Here is a 20660-nt window from a genome sequence, read left to right as displayed (position 1 = left end):
GGACATGTAGTCCTCATATCCAGGCAGACGCGGATAGCAGGGGAATTCAGGTCCTGACAGTACGTCCTCCTCCCAAGCGCCTCCTAGAACCGGGCTTGCCTGGAAAGCGGGCATGGAATTGACGAACCGCTCTCGGAGCATGCACGCCTGCGCATGGCTCCCAGGAGTCCTCCTCCGAGGTATAACCCTTCCAGGACACAAGGTACCAAAGCCGGCCCTGACGATACCGGTAGTCCAAGATACGGCGCACTTCATACTCCAGCTGTCCGTCCCGCAGCACTGGAGGAACCGCCACACGCCGGTGACCGACCGCCGGCTTCAGCAGGCTGCAATGGAAAACAGGATGGATCCGTAGGGAGGCAGGTAGTTTCAGCCGATAGGCTACCGGATTCACCTGACGGAGTACCGGATACGGACCAATGAAGCGCGGGTGGAATACGCTGCGGTACCGGAATCTGATGTTCTTGGTAGATAACCACACTCTGTCCCCCGCCTGGTACTGAGGACCAACCTGTCTATGACGATCCGCCCATCTCTTATAGGTGTGTTTAGCCCAAACCAACTCCGCGTGTATACGCTGGTGCACCTTCACGAGATCCTTCACATGTGCATGTACCGTTGGGTGGTTCAGCACTTCACGGGGTACCGACAGGGGCAGGTTGTTTGCATGGTATCCGGTGTTGGCCCTGAAGGGTGTCTCCTTGATAGAACTGTGCCAGGAGTTATTATATATCAGTTCTGCCAACCACAACAGCGATACCCAGGATTCCGTGGCTTCTTTTGCATAACATCTCAGGAATTTCTTTAGAGACTGGTTGAGCCTCTCGGTCTGACCATCGGTTTGTGGATGGAAACTCGTGGATAAAGCCACCTCCACTTGTAAGGCCTTGCACCAAGCCTTCCAAAAACGGGCAACGAACTGCGGACCCCTGTCCGAGACAATGACCTTGGGGAGTCCATGCAATCGGACAACTTGCTGTAGCAGCATCTGCGCCGTCTGGGCAGCAGTAGGCAGGTTCTTACATGGAAGGAAATGTCCTACCACCACCAGGATTGCGTTACACCCCTGATCCATGGGCAACCCTACAACAAAATCGAGGCTGATGGTCTGCCAAGCGCCGGCAGGAGTGGGCAAAGGCATCAGAAGTCCCTTGATTCTGCAGGTCTCTCCCTTGGCCCGAGCACAATTGTCACATTGGGAAACCCAGGTTTTCACATCCCTCGCCATGTTGTCCCACCAGAAAGATCGCTGCAGAGCCAAGAGCGTTTTCTTGAAACCAGGATGTCCTGCTAATACCGCGCTATGGCACCAGTTGAAGGCTTTCTGTCGGACCTCATGGTGTGGCAGATACAACCGGTTGCAATGTAGGGGTATGCCATGTTGCAGCGTGCGTTGCTGGTCCTTTGCGACCCACTCTTGCCATTGTGCTGGTGTATAATGGTCTTTTACCTGATCCAGGAATCTGTCCACGGTAACCGCACTCAGAACCTTCTCAGGGGAAACAATGGCCTCAGGGGCAGCTGGGTGTGGAGTGTTTTCTCCGCTCTGTCTGGACAGCGAATCGGCTTTCCGATTGTCAGTGCCAGGACGGAAGGTAACCACGAAATTGTATCCGGCAAAGAACAAGGACCATCGCATCTGTCTCTGTGACAGGTGTCGAGCTGTTTTCATATACTGCAGATTGCGATGATCCATGTATACCGTGACAGGATGTTGAGCCCCCCACAGATAATGCCTCCATTCCTGGAAGGCCCTCTTGATTGCTAAGAGTTCTTTCTCTGCCACAGTATAGTTGATCTCGGACTGGTTCCGTTTTTTGGACAGGAAGGCCACCGGATGTAACTGTCCTGTCTTCCTGTCCCTTTGTGGCAGGACCGGGCCTATCGGCGTGTCCGACGCATCCGCCTCAATGATGTAGGGCACATCGACCTGGGGGTGGCGCAATATCGGTGCAGAGCAGAAAGCCTCCTTAAGGTGTACAAAAGCTGTCATAGACTCGGGAGTCCAGACATAGGGAACCCCCTTCCTCAATAGCCTTGTTATCGGTGCTGCCAACTGCGAGAAATGCGAGATGAAACGTCTGTAGTAGTTGGGAAAACCAAGGAAACATTGTACTTCACGCACGTTCTTTGGGACCGGCCACTCCTGCACCGCTGCCACTTTCCTTTCTGCCATACTGAACCCCTGGGGACTCAGAATCACACCCAGAAATTCCACCTGTCTGACACTGAACTCGCTCTTACTCAGCTTGCAATATAGGTTGTTCTCATGCAGTCTTTGTAACACCATACATACATGCTGTGAGTGCTGTGTGTGAGTAGTAGAGTATATAAGAATATCATCGATGTACACGACTACTATGCGGTCCAGATATTCCTTCAGAACATCATTTAAAAAATATTGGAATGCCGCCGGGGCATTACACAGCCCGAAAGGCATTACCAAATATTCATACAGGCCGTATCATGTTTTGAACGCCGTCTTCCACTCATCTCCTTCCCGTATACGGACCAGGTGGTAAGCCCCTCGAAGGTCGAGGCGAGTGTAGATGGTAGCTTCCCTTACCTGGTCCAATAACACGGGGATGAGCGGAAGCGGATATCGGTTTCTCACCATATTCTTGTTCCAAACACGATAATCGATGCAAGCCCTTAGGTCCCCATTAGCTTTAGCTGTCAAGAAAAGAGGAGAGGCTGCTGGGGAACGAGAGGGTCGAATAAACCCTAACGCGCTGTAATGGTCCAGGTATTCACGTAGGTGTCTATTCTCCGGTTCGGATAGGGCGTATACTCTACATGAAGGAATGACGGCCCCATCCACCAGATCAATCCTGCAGTCATACTCGCGATGGGGCGGTAAGGTCTCTGCTTCGACTTCGCTAAACACATCCTTATATGCTGCATACTCCAAAGGTAACACAACCTCTTTCTCGGCTGCAGTGGCCACCTGGTGGACTAAGGCGAGAGTCATGGCTATGGAACTACGGTGTCTCATGCATTGCGACAAGCACTCCTTCGATTCGATAGGAACTATATGGTTTTTTGTCTCCAATCCATCGAAGGACTGTGTTGCCAAGGCATACCCAATATGAGCTCGTACTGGGGAGCCTCGATTATGTTGAGAACTATATTTTCCACATGATCTTGTGGATCCCCGGGGAGAGTTAGTTCTAACAATTCAGTGTGTTCAATTATAGGACCTGACTTCAGGGGGGTGCCATCAACCGCCAAAACCGGTTCAGGTTTCTCACTGCGTACCCGTTTCAGTCCCAGACGTACCAGACCGTCGTCGATGAAATTCCCCGTGGCCCCGGAGTCTATCATGGACCGAACTAAATATGTCATTTGATGGACTGTCAACTGCATGTCCAACACTATGTGCGATTCAGAGTTTTTCATGTCTGATATGGCCAAGGAAGGAATCTGCCATCCTGAACCCCTTGTTTCATCCCCTGTACCTATAGAGGAGGTAAGGCCCTTTTCATTGTCTCCCAACGTGCTCACCTCCACCTTCTTCCCTGGGAAGTATGTGTTCCTTCTCTTGGGTTTGGCCGGGCAATCACGTACATAGTGCCCTTTTTTACCGCAATATAAACACAATCCCTGGGACCGGCGGTTCTCCCTTTCAGTTCTGGACAAGGGAGGTCTGACCGCCCCTATGTCCATAGGTTCTGGCCCTAACTCCTTAGGGGTAGCCAGAGACCTGGTTTCAGATTCACCAACCAGGGTGGTTCTATCGCCTCTCCGAACTCCCCCATGTCTTTCTACCATGCGATGGTTTAGTCTAAGTGTGAGATTGATGAGATTGATACAGGATGTGGGCTGTGGGTCTCTTTGCGCCAGTACATCTTTCATCTCATCACTCAAACCTTGGTAGTATAGGGACATTCTCTTTTCTTCAGGCCAGGCTGTCTCCGCTATCAGACGGTTGAACGCCGTCATATATGACACCAGATCCCTTTTTCCCTGTTTGAGCGTCAACAGCTCCTTATCCGCGCTAAAGGTGATGGCTCTCCGGTCAAACACTCTTTCCAATTCCTTCCTAAAGCCGTCCCAATCAGAAAGCAGAGGGTCGTCGTTCCGTACCAAAGGAACCGCCCAATCCGCCGCATCCCCAGTGAGATATGAGATCGCAAAAGCAACCCTTGACAAATTGTTAGGGAAGGAGGCGGGCCTACAAGAGAAATGCAACGCTATTTGGGTAAGGAATGTCTGGATTTTATGGGGGTCCCCAGAGTACCTTTCAGGCGTAGCCAGCGGAACAGGAGGAGGCACCGTGACATGTATATGAGGGTTGGATGAAGTAGCATCGAAAGAGTTACGAGCTTGTCTATCCACTTTCTCCCTCAGAGCCGCGGTTTCGGCTTTGGAATCAGCCAACTCCCGCTGAACCAATACAAGTGCTTGCAGCACATCGTCCATTGTAGCCATTGTGGAGGACCACCCAGACCAGGAAGAGCAGATATTCGTGGGTATTGGATTCTGTCAGATATGCTCAGTGCTCTTCGGGATCCGGGCGATGCTCTAGAGGGTCCACCTCCAGATATCCCCAAGCTCGAGAAAACATGCGCACCCAGAGCTTAGAGGTGATCAGGCGAGGGAAAAAATGTGAAGCGGCCAGGGGGTTGGAACTGCACAGGCTGAGGCAAATCTGAAATGACAAACGACAACCTGTTACGGAGGCCTAAGACTCTATCAGCCTTCCATCACCTCCCAATGACGCTTCACATACCTGGGTGCACTAGAAGCGGTGGGGTTATCGTGGAACAGACTTTGTACCCTCTCTCCTGTCATGGAACTCTTGGCGAATGCCTAGAACACATAAGCACAGATTAACATACCAGATCCTCACCCCTTCCTATTTAATCACCTACTAGAACTACCTTAGTACACACCTGATGCTATGCCTAATAGGATCAAAAAGTAGTTCAGGTCAGCGTACGCAGACCTAGAGGTACTACACAGGCTATGTCTAATGGTACACAACCGTTCTTCTTCTGTTACGTCACAGAAGTAGGATCAATAGTTTCCTTGTAACGGCACCCAAGCACCAACCCCAAAAGAAAATAAGAAAGCAAGAAAAAACAAAACAGTTGCACTTTCCCGATGTGAAATGCCCGTCCGTCGCCTTACCACCAACACCACTGGGAGTCTACAGAGTTCTGGGCTCCTTCGTTGCGGTAACGTCCGATTCTGGGAATAATGTCAGCACTTCCACCAGTTAAGCAGAAAACTGCTCCACAACGGAAAACTCTGAATGATTCTAATCCCCGAGGGTAACTTCAAAACCCCCGCTACGAATCATCCAAAGAGCAATCAGGGAAACATTACTGGTGTCCGTGTCTTCGCGATAGAGACGGCGAAGCACCACAGCACCCAACGACGCGTCTCCGTCGCTGCACTTGTCCAGGATTCAAGGCACCTGCTAAGCAGGGTCTGTGTCTTCGCGTAGGTTCCGGCAGCGAAGCACCACAGAACCCTCACCGTGAGTCCTCCGACTCCACTGTGTACGCCTAGCAGTGGATAAACAAACAAATGAAAGTCCAACAAAGGGATGTCGGTGTCTTCGCGCAAGCTCAGCGAGGAACCACCACACCCCCACGGTAACGGGCAGCCGCACCGTTCCAGTACCGGGATAACAGCAATAATCCAATACAACCGGACTTCCGGGTTCCGATCTCATATATAGTTTCCGCCCACAAGTCGCCGACCCTTCTGGGACATGTAGTCCTCATATCCAGGCAGGCGCGGATAGCAGGGGAATTCAGATCCTGACAGTTTGGGTTTTCACTGCACCACGATCGTGGGTTCCCAGGGTGTAGTGCCATCGACCATCTCGATAATGTCCCCTGTTCTAACTTCTGCAATTCTGCCTCCACCTTGAGCGGCAATTGGAACACCAGCCTCTGAGGCGTCAATGCGACAGGCTGGATGGAGTCATCAATGTCCAGGTGTATGAGATGGTTTTTCAGACGTTCTATACCATAGCAGACGGGCACAATGAGGCCATAGCAGCCATACAGGCACCCCGCTAGGCAGCACACAGCGTCTTGTATAGGCAGGCGGTGCAGCGCAGCCTGGAAAAATCTGCTAGTCATGAAAACCAATCCCTGTAGGCACCACAGCGTGCTCAGATGACGAGGCGTCTCCTGCACGGACGCGGGAAGCTAGCTTGCACTGCTGTGTGAAGGTGCCTAGGAACATGAGAGCTGGAGAAAATACAGGGCACGAGCAGGCAACGGAGCCACAGGATACACTCTGCAATTAGCAAACAGGAGCACCGGGCACTGCAAACAGCAAAGGCAGCATGCGTAAGGGGTGAACGACAGCCCGCCAGTTGCTACATTTGTGGTGGCACCTTGTGGGTACTAGGACTCACGGTTGGGAAAAGAAAAAAAGACACTAATACAGCAGTAGAATGGAACTTATACTGAACCATGAGGCAGACTCCCTGGGCTCTTTTATTCACTATCCCCTGACGTCACCACAGGGATCATTGTTGCAACAGTGCCACGGTCCATTTGTTAAACCCCCTTCCACAAACGCATATCATGGCATGTCCCATCCGCAGCATAGGTGTGAGGCTGTTTCAGCAGTGGGTAGCAGTTAAGAGAGTGCTTCAGCTTTGAGTAGCAGGTACAAAGTTGTTTCTGCATTGGCTAGGGTTGTAAGGTCTTTCCTTGTTTTCCTCCTTTCCACCCTGTTTTCCCTCCTTGTTCAGTCTGGGGACATTTAGAATGTTGCATGATGTCACAGAATGTGGGGTGACTCATATTAGTGAGTTGACTCCTGGCTGAGCTGAAGGAAGCAGCTCCTGGTCGGGCCTTCTTACCAACTTACATCTTGGCCTACCTACTACCCTGACCTACCTACTTACCATCTTTGTAACTGCATCCTGAATAAAGATACTTCCTGGAATTATTACCTGGACTCCTGTGAGGTATTTATTTTCAACATTTTGGCCCGCGTGGGTTTGTATCCTATCCTCCTCGCCAAAATGTTGAAAGTAAATACGGCACAGGAGTCCAAGTAGTAGTTCCAGGTTGAAGTTTATTGAATGGTTAATTACAGAGGTGAAGAAGTAGGTAGTCAGAGTAGTAGGTAGGCCAAGAAGTAGGTTGGTAAGAAGGCCCCACCAGGAGCTACTTCCTTCAGCTCAGCCAGGAGTCAACTCACTTACATGAGTCACCCCACATTCTGTGACATCAATTAACATTCTAAATGTCCCCAGACTGAACAAGGAGGGAAGACAGGGTTGAAAGGAGGAAGACAAGAAAAGACTTTACAACAGCTAGCAGGTATGAGGCTGCTTCAGCATTCGGAGCAGGTGTGAGGCTGGTTCAGCATTGGGTAGAAGGGATCCTCACTCTAGATAAGAGGTGACCATGTCTTCTTCTGCTTGCTCTCCAGATCGACATGGATGAGGACCTGCTGCAGAGAACCATGATGGCGGTTGAGGACTCGCTGAATGTCGACCTCCCCGAGCCCGGCCTGTTTGATGAGCTCCATGCGGCTGTGTTTACCAGCCTGCTCCCATTCTGGGCAGGGTTCCGCAAGATGTGGGTAACGCGGTCTGCTGCCAGTGCCCAGAGGCCTCCAGGTAAGAATGAGGCATGCCAGGTGGACAACACAGCGAGCTGCAAGCACCCAGGGACATTGGGTAAGGGTGCTGCATGGCTAGGAGAAAATGTTGTCAGAAAATGGTGTCAGCTGCCAATGGCTAAAAGCTGTCACAGAAGGACGCCCCATGGCTAGGGCACAATGCAGCCAGCTGCAAGTGCCCATAGCCTGCTAGGTAAGGACATAGCAAGACTAGTGGATAGCCTGGTTATCTGCAATCTCCGATAGGGCTCCAGGTTATGATGTGCATGGCTAGTGTACACTGCGCTCAGCTGCCAGCGATCACGCCACCTGGTAAAAACGTAGGCTGGCTACTGTACAGGGCAGTCCGCTACGGTTGTATGATGTTACAACGCGATCAAAATGATCATGGTACATCACAACGCATCTTTTACAACACAAGTCGTTACCACGACTTGTGCTGTAGGGTGCTGTACTTAGGAATAGTAAGATTTACTATTCCAACTCCAGCCTACGTACAGTAGGGAAGGTGTTGGAATAGTAAAACTACTATTCCTTAGTCTAGAGCGCCCTCCAGTGCAAGGTGTGGTAATGACTTGCGTTGTAAAAGACGTGTCGTAATGGCACCGCGGTGTTTTGACCGCGTTGTGAAGGATGTTTACCTCCGCTACAAGCACCCAGAGGGTTCTAGGTAAGGATGTTTCAATAGGCAATTCAGTCAGATTTGTGCGCCTAGAAGCCTACAGTCAAGGATGATTTAGTATGGCTAGTGGGCCACACAGTCAGGTGCATGCTCCCAGAGGCGTCCATGTCAGCATGTAGCAGGGCTAGTGGGCAACGCAGTCAGCTTCAAGCACCCAGAGGCCTGAAGGTAAGGACATAAGGACATAATCTGCTTTTCGGCAATGCATGTGACCAAAACCCGCAAGGTAAGGACGCTGCATGGTTAATGACCATATGAGGTTTAACGTGTTCACCAGCTTAAACCATCCTTCCTGTGCACATCACATCCATGCTTCTCCCACTTTCCTAACAGAAGGTAAGTCTGCACTTACTCAGAATCTTAATGAACACATCTGGAGAAATTGGATTCCTGATGAAGGAGTGAGAGCTTATGAGGTACCTCAGAAGGCTCATGCACACACTGCAGAGGTTTTTCTCTGTCCTGAAGGTCACAGGTTCAAAGTCCATCAGGCCAGCCCAGCCTCTGATTATCCCATAATAATAACAGTGAGAAAAACAAGAAACATTACAGATTGAATGGTTGAGCGAATCCCAGCCATTGTCAATCTCTCTTAATTGCATTCCATGCCATCATTTTTGTGCTACAAACATATTTGCTTCGTATTATTACCCTGCATTACAAAGAGTGTCCCATATCTGTCTCCTTTTCACTGAGGCAATTGCTATGTCCTCTGGTTATCACTCTTCTTTGTTATCCCGGGGAGCAATCCAGTTGCCCCCATCCTAGTTTTTGCGGGTCGATGATGATGCATGCCACTACCAGAGTGGATGAGGGCCTTATAAGGAAAATTAATTATTTTCTTTATGTTGATGTCACACTAATACTTTGCTGTAAAATAACCCTCCATGTATGTGTTATAGAACTCACCCTGTGTTATAGCCTCCCCTACCTAATGGAGGCAGCTGCGCGGAGGATCGAGCAAGTGCCCTTACGTCCCGGCCTGCGTAACCGCTCCACCTCCACCCAGCACCGCCAGCCGTCTCTGCCGCCGAACTAGGAGAGCAGGGTTGAGATCGCTCTCGACCCGTTCCCCTACCTGCTTGCCTCTGCGCTTATTTTCATTTTTACTTTTATTTTTATCTTAGTCCCAGTGCCGTTTTGCCATCCCTTGTGTTCTGGTATTGCCCCTTGAGTCACTGTCCCCTTGTCTGCCACAGTGTAATTGCTCGTTTTTTCCCTTGTTGGTGCTCGCTCAGCCCCGCCCACCCCCTGATCGCCATTTCCTGCCTTCCCGCCTCCTCCCTCCCCTACTTAATGGAGGCCGCTGTTCCGCCACGCGCAGCGGGCGCGTCTATGGCGAGCTTGCCTGCGCCCATCCGCATCCCGACCGCAGTCAGTGCCATGAACCCTGGATCTCCAAGACCCCACCAATATGGTTCCGCCGCCCTCCATGCACTCAATCCCGGAAGACACACCGACTGCAAAAGATCCTCACCGAACACCACCCACGGACAGTTCTCCTGCAGACTCTGCCAAAGTTCCTTCACCATCAACAATGCCCCCCATACTGCCGAAAGCCCACCGAAGTCCTAACATTCATCCTCCTCAATGTACGCTCCCTACACCGACACGGCATAGAGATCTGGGACCTGATCGACACCCTCTTGCCCGACTTCACCTTCTTCACGGAAACCTGGACCAACGCGAAATCCGGCCCGACATCGCCACTGCCAGAGAGCTGGACACACCCTCAATCCCATCTTCGCAGGAGGTGCTAACATCTGCTTTAGCCATACCACTCAGCCCCTCCGGACGGACCAACACTGCGAACACTTCGCCTTCAACAACACTACCGCTCTCAAGCCTGCCCTGCACCGCCACGAAGGAACTGGAGCAAGATCACAGATGAACACCTCATCACCACCCTCCTCCAAGAACCCCCCCAGCGCCACGACCGACACCAGCTCCGCAGTCAAAGAATTCACCGCTGGATTGCCTGCTGCACAGACAGGCTTGCACCCCTCTGCCACTGCACCAAACAACGACCCCTGAAGGCCGCCTGGTTCACCACAGAATTACTAGAAGCCAGGCGCTCCTGCAGATGCCTAGAGAAAATATTTGCAAAACCAGAAAACCACGGAAGCACAGAACAACCACAGGAGTGCCCTGAAGGAATACCACCATCGCATAAGAGACCCAAATTGACTTTCATCAGGAATAAAGTTCTCACCAACGCAACCAATGCCAAATAACTGTTCAACGTCATACAGCATCTCACCAAACCTCCCAGTGAAGCCATGGACATCACACCTTCCCAGGAACTCTGCAACAAGCTCAGCTCCTTCGTCCATCTAAAGATCAAGGCCCTCTATGACAACTTCAGTGAACGGAAGCCGGACACCACCCCCCTCCCCACATCCACCAACAAGCCAACCATCAAGATCTGGAACCCCACTACCATAATACACATGTTATGTTATGTTATAAAGTGCTCTTCTATAGCGCACGGCTACTCGTTTGAGTGTCCCGGCGCTTTGGCAAAGAGAGATAGAAGAAACGTACACAACACAGCGCCCTCCGCACGACGGCACAGAATTACTGGGAGAAGAGCCAAGTCTTCAATTCCTTTCGAAAAACAAGCAAGTTGGAAATAGTTCTTAGAGCAAAGGGAAGCTCGTTCCAACACCGAGGTGCCAAGTACCGGAAGGAGCGTCCTCCAGTACGAGCACGTCTGATGATAGGAACAACGGCATTGGCCTGTAAAGCAGACCTTAATGACCTTCTGGGAGCATAGAAGGCCAGCCGTTTCCTGAGGTAGTAAGGGCCAGTCGAGTGGAGAGCTTTAAAAGCCAGAGTCAAGATCTTAAAAGTGACTCTTTTGGCTATTGGAAGCCAATGAAGTCTCTCAAGCAACTCCGATGCTCGAGCCCTTCGCGGTAATCCAAAAATGGCTCTAGCAGCCGAATTCTGCACGACCTGAAGACGTGCTAGGAGATACTTGGGCAGGCCTAGATAGAGCGCATTCGCGTAATCAAGACGCGAGCCTATCAAGGCCTGAACAATAATTTTTTTGTGATGAAGGGATATTAGGGGGAGGAACTTCCGCAACATTTTAAGTACGCCGAAGCACTTTCCTGTCAGCCCTACAATCTGGGGTTTGAAAGAGAGATCAACATCGCACAAGACTCCTAGATTTTTAGGTTTTAGCAAGGTATCCTCGGGCGGGGACATGTCACGATCACCTCGACCATGAAGAAAACACCCTTAGGAGTCCCGACAGAACCTTGCCCAACGCACATCTTCCACAGGCCCGCCGCTGCCAACGCACCTGAACTAGGATGGACCATCAATGCCTCCTTTAGATCCGGCACCTATCCAGACGACTGGAAGTGGGCGGAGGTTAAACCCCTCCTCAAGAAACCCTCGGCAGACCCAACGGACCTAAAAAACTACCGGCCCATCTCTCTCCTTCCCTTCGCAGCCAAAGTCACTGAGAGACTCGTAAACTCCCAGCTGACCACCTACATCGAAGAGAACTCTTTCCTAGACACCTCCCAGGCTGGATTCAACAGCAACCACAGCACAGAGAACGCCCTGCTTGCTGCCACTGATGACATCCACATGATACTTGACCAGAGACACACCGCGACCCTCATCCTTCTAGACCTCTCCGCAGCTTTCGACACTGTCTCACACCGCACGCTCGCAGTCAGACTTCACAACGCAGGAATTCAAGGAGCCGCCCTCGACTGAATCCTTTCCTTTCTCTCTGGCAGAACCCAGAGGGTCAGACTCCCACCCTTCCTCTCCAAACCCACAGAGATCAACTGCGGAGTACCCCAAGGATCATCGCTCACTCCCATGCACTTCAACATCTACATGGCCCCCCTTGCCGCCATTGTCAGACAGCATGGGCTCAGCATAGTATCCTACGCCAACGACACCGAGCTCATCCTTTCGCTCACAAAGAATTCTGAGAACACCAGGCTCTGCTTCCAGTAAGGAATGAAGGACGTCGCAGCCTGGATGAAGGACAGCGACCTGAAGCTCAACTCCGAGAACCCGAGGTACTCATCCTCGGACACTCCACCTCCACCTGGGACAACACCTGGTGGCCCCCCGCCCCTTGGGAGTCCACCCACCCGTACAGACCACGCACGAAACCTCAGCATCATCCTCAACTCCTCCCTCTCCATGACCCGTCAGATCAACCATGTCGCTTCCACCAGTTTCAACTGCCTTCGCATCCTCCGCAAGACCTTCAAATGGATCCCCCCGAATGCAGAAAGACCATCATCCATGCACTCATAACCAGCAGACTGCTCTACGGCAACGCCCTTTATGCTGGATTAAACAGAACTCTTCTACACAAACTCCAAGCCATCCAGACATCCGCAGCCAGACACGTCCTCGGGACTTCGCGTCACGAACACATGACCCAACACCTACCAGACCTCCACTGGCTCCCCGTCGAGAAGAGGGTTACTTTCAAGCTCCTCACCCACGCCTACAAATCCCTCCACAACATTGGACCCAAATAGCTCACCTAGAGTATCCCTCCACGTACCCAGGAAGAACCTCCGCTCTGCCGACCTCGCCCTGGCAGAGATCCCCCGCATCCGCAGAAACAGGACCGGTGGGAGAGCCTTCTCCTACATCGCAGCCAAGACCTGGAACGAGCTCCCAATGAACATCAGGAGCTCCCCGACCCTGCTCACATTTGTAGGAAGGACCTCAAGACCTGGATTTTCGACTGATCCGGAGCTGCACCCCCCACCCCCCCCTAGCACCTTGAGACCCTAACGGGTGAGTAGTGCGCTTTATAAACCCCCTGATTGATTTGATTGATTTGATTGGTTGAATACTTCCCTATGATTGTGTTGAATCAATACCCCCTATGCTTGCATCATATTTATAACCCCACATGCTTGTGATAAACTACTACCCTCATTTACTTTCTTTATATTAATACCTCATATTCTTGGGTTATATTAATGCCACCATATGCTTCCATTATATTAAAAATCCTACGTTGTACTATATTGACAACCAGTTGAATTACGATTTTTTTTTTTTACATATGAGCAAGTGTAAATGCTTAGAAAATTTTGCATTTATACATGCTAATATTTTTGTTCTCCAGGAGGAAAATATGTATTCCTTTAGATACACCCTTCATCCTACACCCCACTAATCCTGGAGTCCTTCCCTCCATCCCTGCCCCCTCCTCCACACAGGTTTAATCGCCAAGTGTATCCAGAATGGGAATAGGTCTTACAAAAATCTGTAAATGCTCACAAACTCACAAGCTGGTTGGTCTTCATCTATTTTACCTTTTGTGTTTTTAATGTATCACCCTAAGTGGCCCGGGCAGTGCCGAGATGCGGGTCCCTCGCTCGCTGTTCCACAGGTTCCAACTATACCCCACTGATGAGGGTTAACAAGGCTGAAACTGGTCTGAGGTTGCTTGTGTTCCTACCTAGAGGGGGACTCGCCAGACAGTTTGGGATGAACGGTTTCCCTGAGGAGCAGGGTCATGAGAGATTTGTATAAGGCAGGTATCTGTCTAGGGTGGCACAGTTGTGAAAAGAACAAGTTACTTACCTTTGGTAACGCTCTTTCTGGTGGATAATCTATCTAACCTCAGACTCCTCACTTTTGATGGTCTCCATGCACAAGACTGGAATCTGGAAGCCCACAGGACCCCCTCTTTCCAGAAAAGAATATCCCACAGCTGGAGATACTTAAAAACGTCTCTATGCTATATATTATAATCCCTTCTACGATCCGCACATGAAGCAATCCCGTTAATCGTAAAAGAAAAAGGCCCTAAACTTTTTAACCCTACGGCATTCCATCGGGATTTACTACTATCTTTAAACATATCCGGTAATGCAATGTTCTTCCCTCTTGGTGTGTAATAGTTCAGTCTGCCGCTCCCCAGCAACTTGCGGACTGCGGACCAGACCTCGAACACATTCTGAAGAGTCTTGAACCGGACTCTTTTGCGTGTGATTACAATAACCAGACGTGGATTCGATTAAATGGATTAGTGGATTAAAGTTATTAAATGTGCTTTCAGTTACAGAAGTCTGATTACAGGAACTATATGTAGGAGTTTTACTGATATAATTACCATTACAATAACAACACATGTGTATTTAATGGAAGAGATCTGTCCTATACAGATGGGTCTTGTCCAGGTCTGGTCGATGACTGATGCTCGCTCCCTCTTTGCGTCTCTCCTAGTTCTGAGGGTCCAGCACCTTCTGAAGAGGCGGCTGGCCACCTTCCACCGCGAGGAGGAGCCGGAGAAGACGTTCCACCTCCCTCCATTGCCGCCGCCCGGAGAGTTACAGAGAAGCCAGAAGCTGCCCCGGTTCACCTACAACTTCACCGTCAGCAAAGGTCTGATGCTTAAGGTGAGTCCCATGGATCCTGCGTACCCCGTATACACCAAAGTCTACAAACCGACCAATAGGAGGGTTGTTCCATGTCAAGTCTACAAACTGACCAATAGAAGGGTTCTCCCATGTCAAGTCTACAAACCGACCAATAGAAGGGTTCTCCCATGTCAAGTCTACAAATTGACCAATAGAAGGGATCTCCCATGTCAAGTCTACACACTGACCAATAGAAGGGTTCTCGCATGTCAAGTCTACAAACCGACCAATAGAAGGGTTCTCCCATGTCAAGTCTACAAACCGACCAATAGAAGGGTTCTCCCATGTCAAGTCTACAAATTGACCAATAGAAGGGATCTCCCATGTCAAGTCTACACACTGACCAATAGAAGGGTTCTCGCATGTCAAGTCTACAAACCGACCAATAGAAGGGTTCTCCCATGTCAAGTCTACACACTGACCAATAGAAGGGTTCTCGCATGTCAGGTCTACAAATTGACCAATAGAAGGGTTCTCCCATGTCAAGTCTACAAATTGACCAATAGAAGGGTTCTCCCATGTCAAGTCTACAAACCGACCAATAGAAGGGTTCTCCCATGGCGGCATCAGTCGCTCTGATGGTGTAGTAATGGTCCATCCTTGCCTCTTCTTCTCAAAATGAGAGCCTATCAATGAGGTCACGGGGAGGCGGCATGCTTGTGACATCTTTGTTCCAGCAGCTCTTGAAAAAGAAAACTTATGATGCTATAACCTAATTACCTAGGTTTATTTCTTTATTTCTTTATTTTTTAAGGTTTTATATAGCGCGGACAAGACCATTGTGGGTATCAGACCGCTTTACAAGCAGATATAGTAAACATAATAAACAAAACCTGTATTACGAGAAATAAAAATGTTAAAATAAAAAAGGTTGGGGAAGAACCTAACCAGGGGTTTCCCAGCCTGGCCACTGATGTTACCCTTTGTTCCTCTGGCGCCCTACACTGGACTGTGCTTTGACCCTATTACTTTCATTTACAAGAGCAGTAAATTACTTATGACCTGTAATGGATCATTCCGGTTCTTCCCCACCCCCTGGATTGTGACATCACTGTTCCGTAGGGATCAAAGGACTATCCAGCAGGGAGGGGGGGGGCTCCTCGTCCTGTGGGTCAGGGCAGTCATCTAATGTCAGGACTGGTGACCTCGTGGTATGTACTAAGAGTTGCGCGGGCACTCATGCAACAGCTGTCAATTTTGCTCTGCACACGCGGGCCATTTAAAAGGTAAGTAAAACTTTGCACTGCTTTGCGCCACTTTGGGGGATATGCACTCGTACACAACATTCGTAAACAACCCACAAACATTTCCCACCTCTTTTGTTTGCCAGTAGTTTTGAGTTCTTTTTGCATTTGTCACCCGAGTGGGCTGGGTATGCCCAGACGTGAGTCCCGTGCTCTCCACGCCACTGGAGTCAAGCTATCCAGGCTGAAGCCGGCTGATAGCCAGAAACCGGTCCTAAGAAACTTGTTTCTGGTCCAGGGAGGACATGCCTTGGCAGTTTGGGCTGGACTGTTCCCATGAGGCACAGGGTCAAGGCTGATTTGCAAATGGCCATGTCTGAACTGGGGTGGAGTGGAGTGCAAAAAAACGATAGATTTAGGCCCAGATCTCTTTACTGGGGTGAATGTATGACATTGTTCTGCATTCTATCCATCAACTGTTCTTTTTGTTTTGAGGATAAACTACAAGGCCAAAGTAAAGAGCCCAGGCTCGTTTGAAGCTCAGGAGGGCGACCAGGATACAGTAAAGCCTTTGTGTTTCCATCTCAAAACATTAATGGATTTGTGAAGCAGTAGTAATTTTAAAAATGTAAAGCTCTTTTAATGCGGATTGAATGCAGATCTTTAGAAGAAGAGGAGTAAAAAGCTCTAATGGTTGTACAATGGCAACCCTCTGCCTGCAACTATTGGTTAGTTATGCGCGGTACAGGCCCCAGAGACCGACTACCAGTAATAGTCTCGTGTAGTCTTTGGCGTGGGCAGCGCTGACCGAGGCGGTCTGTGGCCCTGATCTCCAGGGGTTGAACGTGTCATCGGTACTCAGAGCCTGTGACCGCCAGTGACCGCCAGTGACCGCCGGGCTGGGGTCTGAAGTTCAAAGGGTCTTTGGGTGAGTTGAGTCTGTGATTGGATTCACAGACGGGGGCTCTTGACCATTCCACATATTACCCTACAGTGATGTTGGGTGGGTGCAGACCAGGGACCCTGGATGGGTGCCCCTCAGCGATCCCTGGTCAGCGGCAGGCGGCAGAGGGTTCCTGCGCTGGTCGCTCTCACTTACCACGTGGCATGCACGGACAGTGGACCCAGAAAGCAGGAGGTACTTGTCTCTTATTGGTGCAGGCAGATGAGAGAGAAGGGCAGTTTTAGTAGGGTCACCTGTTCTTCTCTCAAGGTGCTATCCTTTATCGGACAGCGGTGCTGGAACAGAGTTCACAGAGGGGGTGTAGACCAGTGACCTCAACGCACTAAAGTCATAGAGAGGCGGAAAAGGATTGTGTTATTGAATAAACCAGTGTTGCATTCAAGCAAAACCTCTCTGACCGGTTTTCGTGTGGACCTCACAAAAATATGTTTGTAAAAATCTGCTCTAGCCGTGCAATTAGACACATATATTCTTACTTTTATAGATTAAAGGTGGTGTGATCTATAATCAACAGTGTGCCTCAGAAGGCCCTTTGGAGATTAATAAAGCATAAAAAACACAGAAGGGGCACTTCATTGTCATATTTCCAGAAGAGCCGGGTCTTAGCCTGGTCAGATGGGGACCTTGTGAAATTAATTACTCTAACACTTCACAATGTGCAGTACTATTCTGATGGAGAAGCCTTTACAGGACACAAAAACATGTATATGACCCTGGACCAGCCCCCAGAGACCCTGAGACCCGCTGTAGTGATGCTCAAGACAAATGCATAGACGAGGTAAATAATGAAGATTTTTAAGGCCCACCATTGCTGGTCCAGTCTGACCCATTTCCAGCAGCTTTGCCTATTAAGTTGCAGAGCAAGAAGACGGTTCCACTGCTTGTTTTCTAGCCACACTTCTAAGATCCTCCATTTTCATACAGGCGCTGCCCTCAGATCACCGAGTACGCCTGTCTTAGAAAGGGCCAAGCACTTGCCCCTGTGGTCTTGATGCAGACAAAATCTTGCAGCCTGATGAGGTCCTGTGTTTCTGCCGCCATGTTTAAGTCAGGCATCGGTTTCAAAAGCACCAGACCTCATATGTGCCACTAAAATAGTCTCAAAAATGAAAACTGCTTACGATGCCTCACCGATAACCTAAGCAGACATTCATACACACTCGTGCAGGCTCCAAGCAGTTGTATATGTTAAAAAACATACCATATTCAGACACTGGCCCAGCACAGTTCCTAAATTAGCTATGCTTAATTCTCCGTAGGACTGTAAAGCAAATCCCACAACTAAAATATGAAAACAAAGAAGTACACCTTACCCAACGAAGTCACCATGATAGGCAAATGCTTTAGCCAATGCCGACAGAAGAAACAGGAAGTAGAGAGGCGGACATCTTCCTTACCTGGTAGAGCGTGGTTCGCTGGGTAAGGAGGAAGTATTTTTTTTTTTAGCTGGGATAGGTAAAACTAGGGAAACGTGCGATAATCATCGCCAAAATAGGTTAACACAATTTTTCATATCCCTGTCTATCGCGAGAAAATAACTCTGTGTTAACGTCGTGTTCACAACACGGCGGTAACATGCGATAGTTTCCCGATAACGATTCAAATGTCCGTGATAAAATTACCGGGACAGAGATAATAATCTAAACCCGAACATGAAAAAATTGGCGATGGGCCCAACTGCGATAAAAAATTCAGCGATAAGCAGAACCAGGCCTGCAAGTCCCACAAGTCAGGCGTGACAAATAAAAGCAGCAACAAAAAACACAAACAACTACGAAGCACCATGGAGGTAGCCGGAGCAAGTACAGAGGACAACCAGAAGCCCCACGGAGGACCAGCCTGGGACCTCGGGGTCAGGGAAAGGCAAGGAGAAGAGGAAGAGGAACCCGCATTTCAGTCCGCAGGTTCTGCTATTGTGTGGCTGAGGGGGCCATTCCATTTTCAGAAGGTTAGCTGTCTTGTTTATAAATATATAGCATAAAGTGAATAACAGGGATATGTTTCCACCTAGGGTTTCTCAGTCACACAATAACCAATGAGAGCAAAGCTGTGCAGTGTCCCATCATCTGCCTGCACTTGGGGTCTTTAGGGAAAAAGGACCTGGGGGACAGCTCCGCCCCCTTATGGACGCCACCCTTTCTCTTTCATTCTCTCCTTCATTTTTCCTTCACCTTCGTCCCACCTCGCTCACTCAGTTCTTATCTCTCGCCTTGTAGTTATTTTCCTCTCCATACCTGCTCCCTCCTGGCTGGCCTCTTTCTTCGTCTCTTTCACTGCCCCACCCCTACCCTCTTTTGCACCTAAAAGCAGGCTCATGTCAGCTCTGTGCACCCACAGATTGCAGTTTTTCCCTTTCAAATATAAAAGAGTGAAACACGAAAATACAAAAATCAGTACAGTGTAATCTGTTCTACCTGATTTGGGACAATTTTAGATTCCCGTGTCTCACTTTCTTCTTTGTCTGACTCTTTCGCTCTGCCCCCTCCAAGTTCTTATTTCTCTCTCCCCTGCACCTTTGATTTTCCGCATGACCCAACCATTCTCTCAGAGTTTAATGTGTAAAAACACAAAAATCCAGGGCTTTAATGGCGAAAGATATTAAAATGGCCTTAAAGCGGTATTATTTTAATTTTAATGTATATTGAATTTTTAGACCATCTTTTGGTGAGTTGTTGTCAAAAATAGTCAAGAGTGTCACCATTTGGTGGGCTGTTAGAAATAGGTATTGAGAAATAAGTGCCAGAGCCGAGCACCAGCAAACACCGGCACAAATTAAGCACTACGGGGCATATTTACATGTTCTGGCACATCTCTGCAAATCAGCAGGGATGCGCCAGAACAGATGCGTCATGCAATCCCATCCTTCCTCCACCACAGATGCGCCGCATTTACAATGCGGTGCACCATGGTGCAAGGAAGGGAAGATGCGTGACGCATCTTGTAGCGTATGGGTGGCGCATTGCTGGAGTCGCGTCGCAAGCGCAACCCAACTCCTGCAATGCACAGGGGCCACCCATACTCAACGTGGTGCGTCACTTCTTACGCCTGCTTCAAGCAGGCGTAAGGATTTGACACAGCAGCGTCGTAAAACTGACTCGGTGAAATCTTGTAGATTTCACTGCGTCAGTTTTACGGGGCTTTCCTGCAAGGGAACGCCCACCTTGCGACAGAACACCCACATGAAACCTGACGCAGGTTTCATGTGGCGCAGGGCTTTACAACGTGATGCATCTGCCTAAATGCGTCACGTTGTAAATAAATAGAGGGGTAAAGGTGCCTTCAAGGGATATGATTTGAATGAGGTACAGATTGTAAGTTACAATTAGTTCAAGAGGAGAAGTCAATCATCCTAGTGGGTAGCTAATACATCAGAATCGAATAGATCAAAATCATGAAATCACATGTAACAAATTGGAACACATACACAACATATAAACAACAAAACACAAAGGTGTATATAAAAAATGAATTTTATCAAAAGTTTTTTAAAATAATTCAACAGAGCAGAAAATAGGAGATGCAGGTACACCAAAGTTGATGCCAAATTAATAAGTGTCACAGCAAAACCTAAAAAAACATCTATCCCAAATCAAAATGAATTAAACACTGCAGGGATAAGATGGTAGTGTCGACGTTTCGGTCTCTTACAACACAGTTTCCGAGACCATCCTCAGGACTGATGTCACTTATATACTGCTAAGAAGTGTAGTGTAATCTGAAACATAAATGTTTACAATTACACATCCATCATAATTTACAAGAAATCATACACCTAGGTGACAAAAAACATAGACAACTGAATC

The 20660-nt window shown here is 49.2% G+C and overlaps 1 protein-coding gene across 1 annotated transcript in view; it reads left to right on the top strand.

Annotated features, from left to right (window-relative positions):
* LOC144752744 (uncharacterized) overlaps positions 1-20660 on the top strand; it is a 339420-nt gene that overhangs the window by 305994 nt on the left and 12766 nt on the right. The window contains exons 18-19 of the mRNA XM_078640601.1: positions 7411-7600; positions 14516-14688. Coding sequence (XP_078496727.1) covers positions 7411-7600; positions 14516-14688 — 363 coding nt within the window. The remainder of the gene's footprint in view (positions 1-7410; positions 7601-14515; positions 14689-20660) is intronic.

The sequence above is a fragment of the Lissotriton helveticus genome, chromosome 5_1 (assembly GCF_964261635.1).
Source record: "Lissotriton helveticus chromosome 5_1, aLisHel1.1, whole genome shotgun sequence".
Taxonomy (NCBI): Eukaryota; Metazoa; Chordata; class Amphibia; order Caudata; family Salamandridae; genus Lissotriton; species Lissotriton helveticus.
Note: the sequence above shows the minus strand (reverse complement) of the source record. Positions and strands in the feature narration are given on the sequence as shown.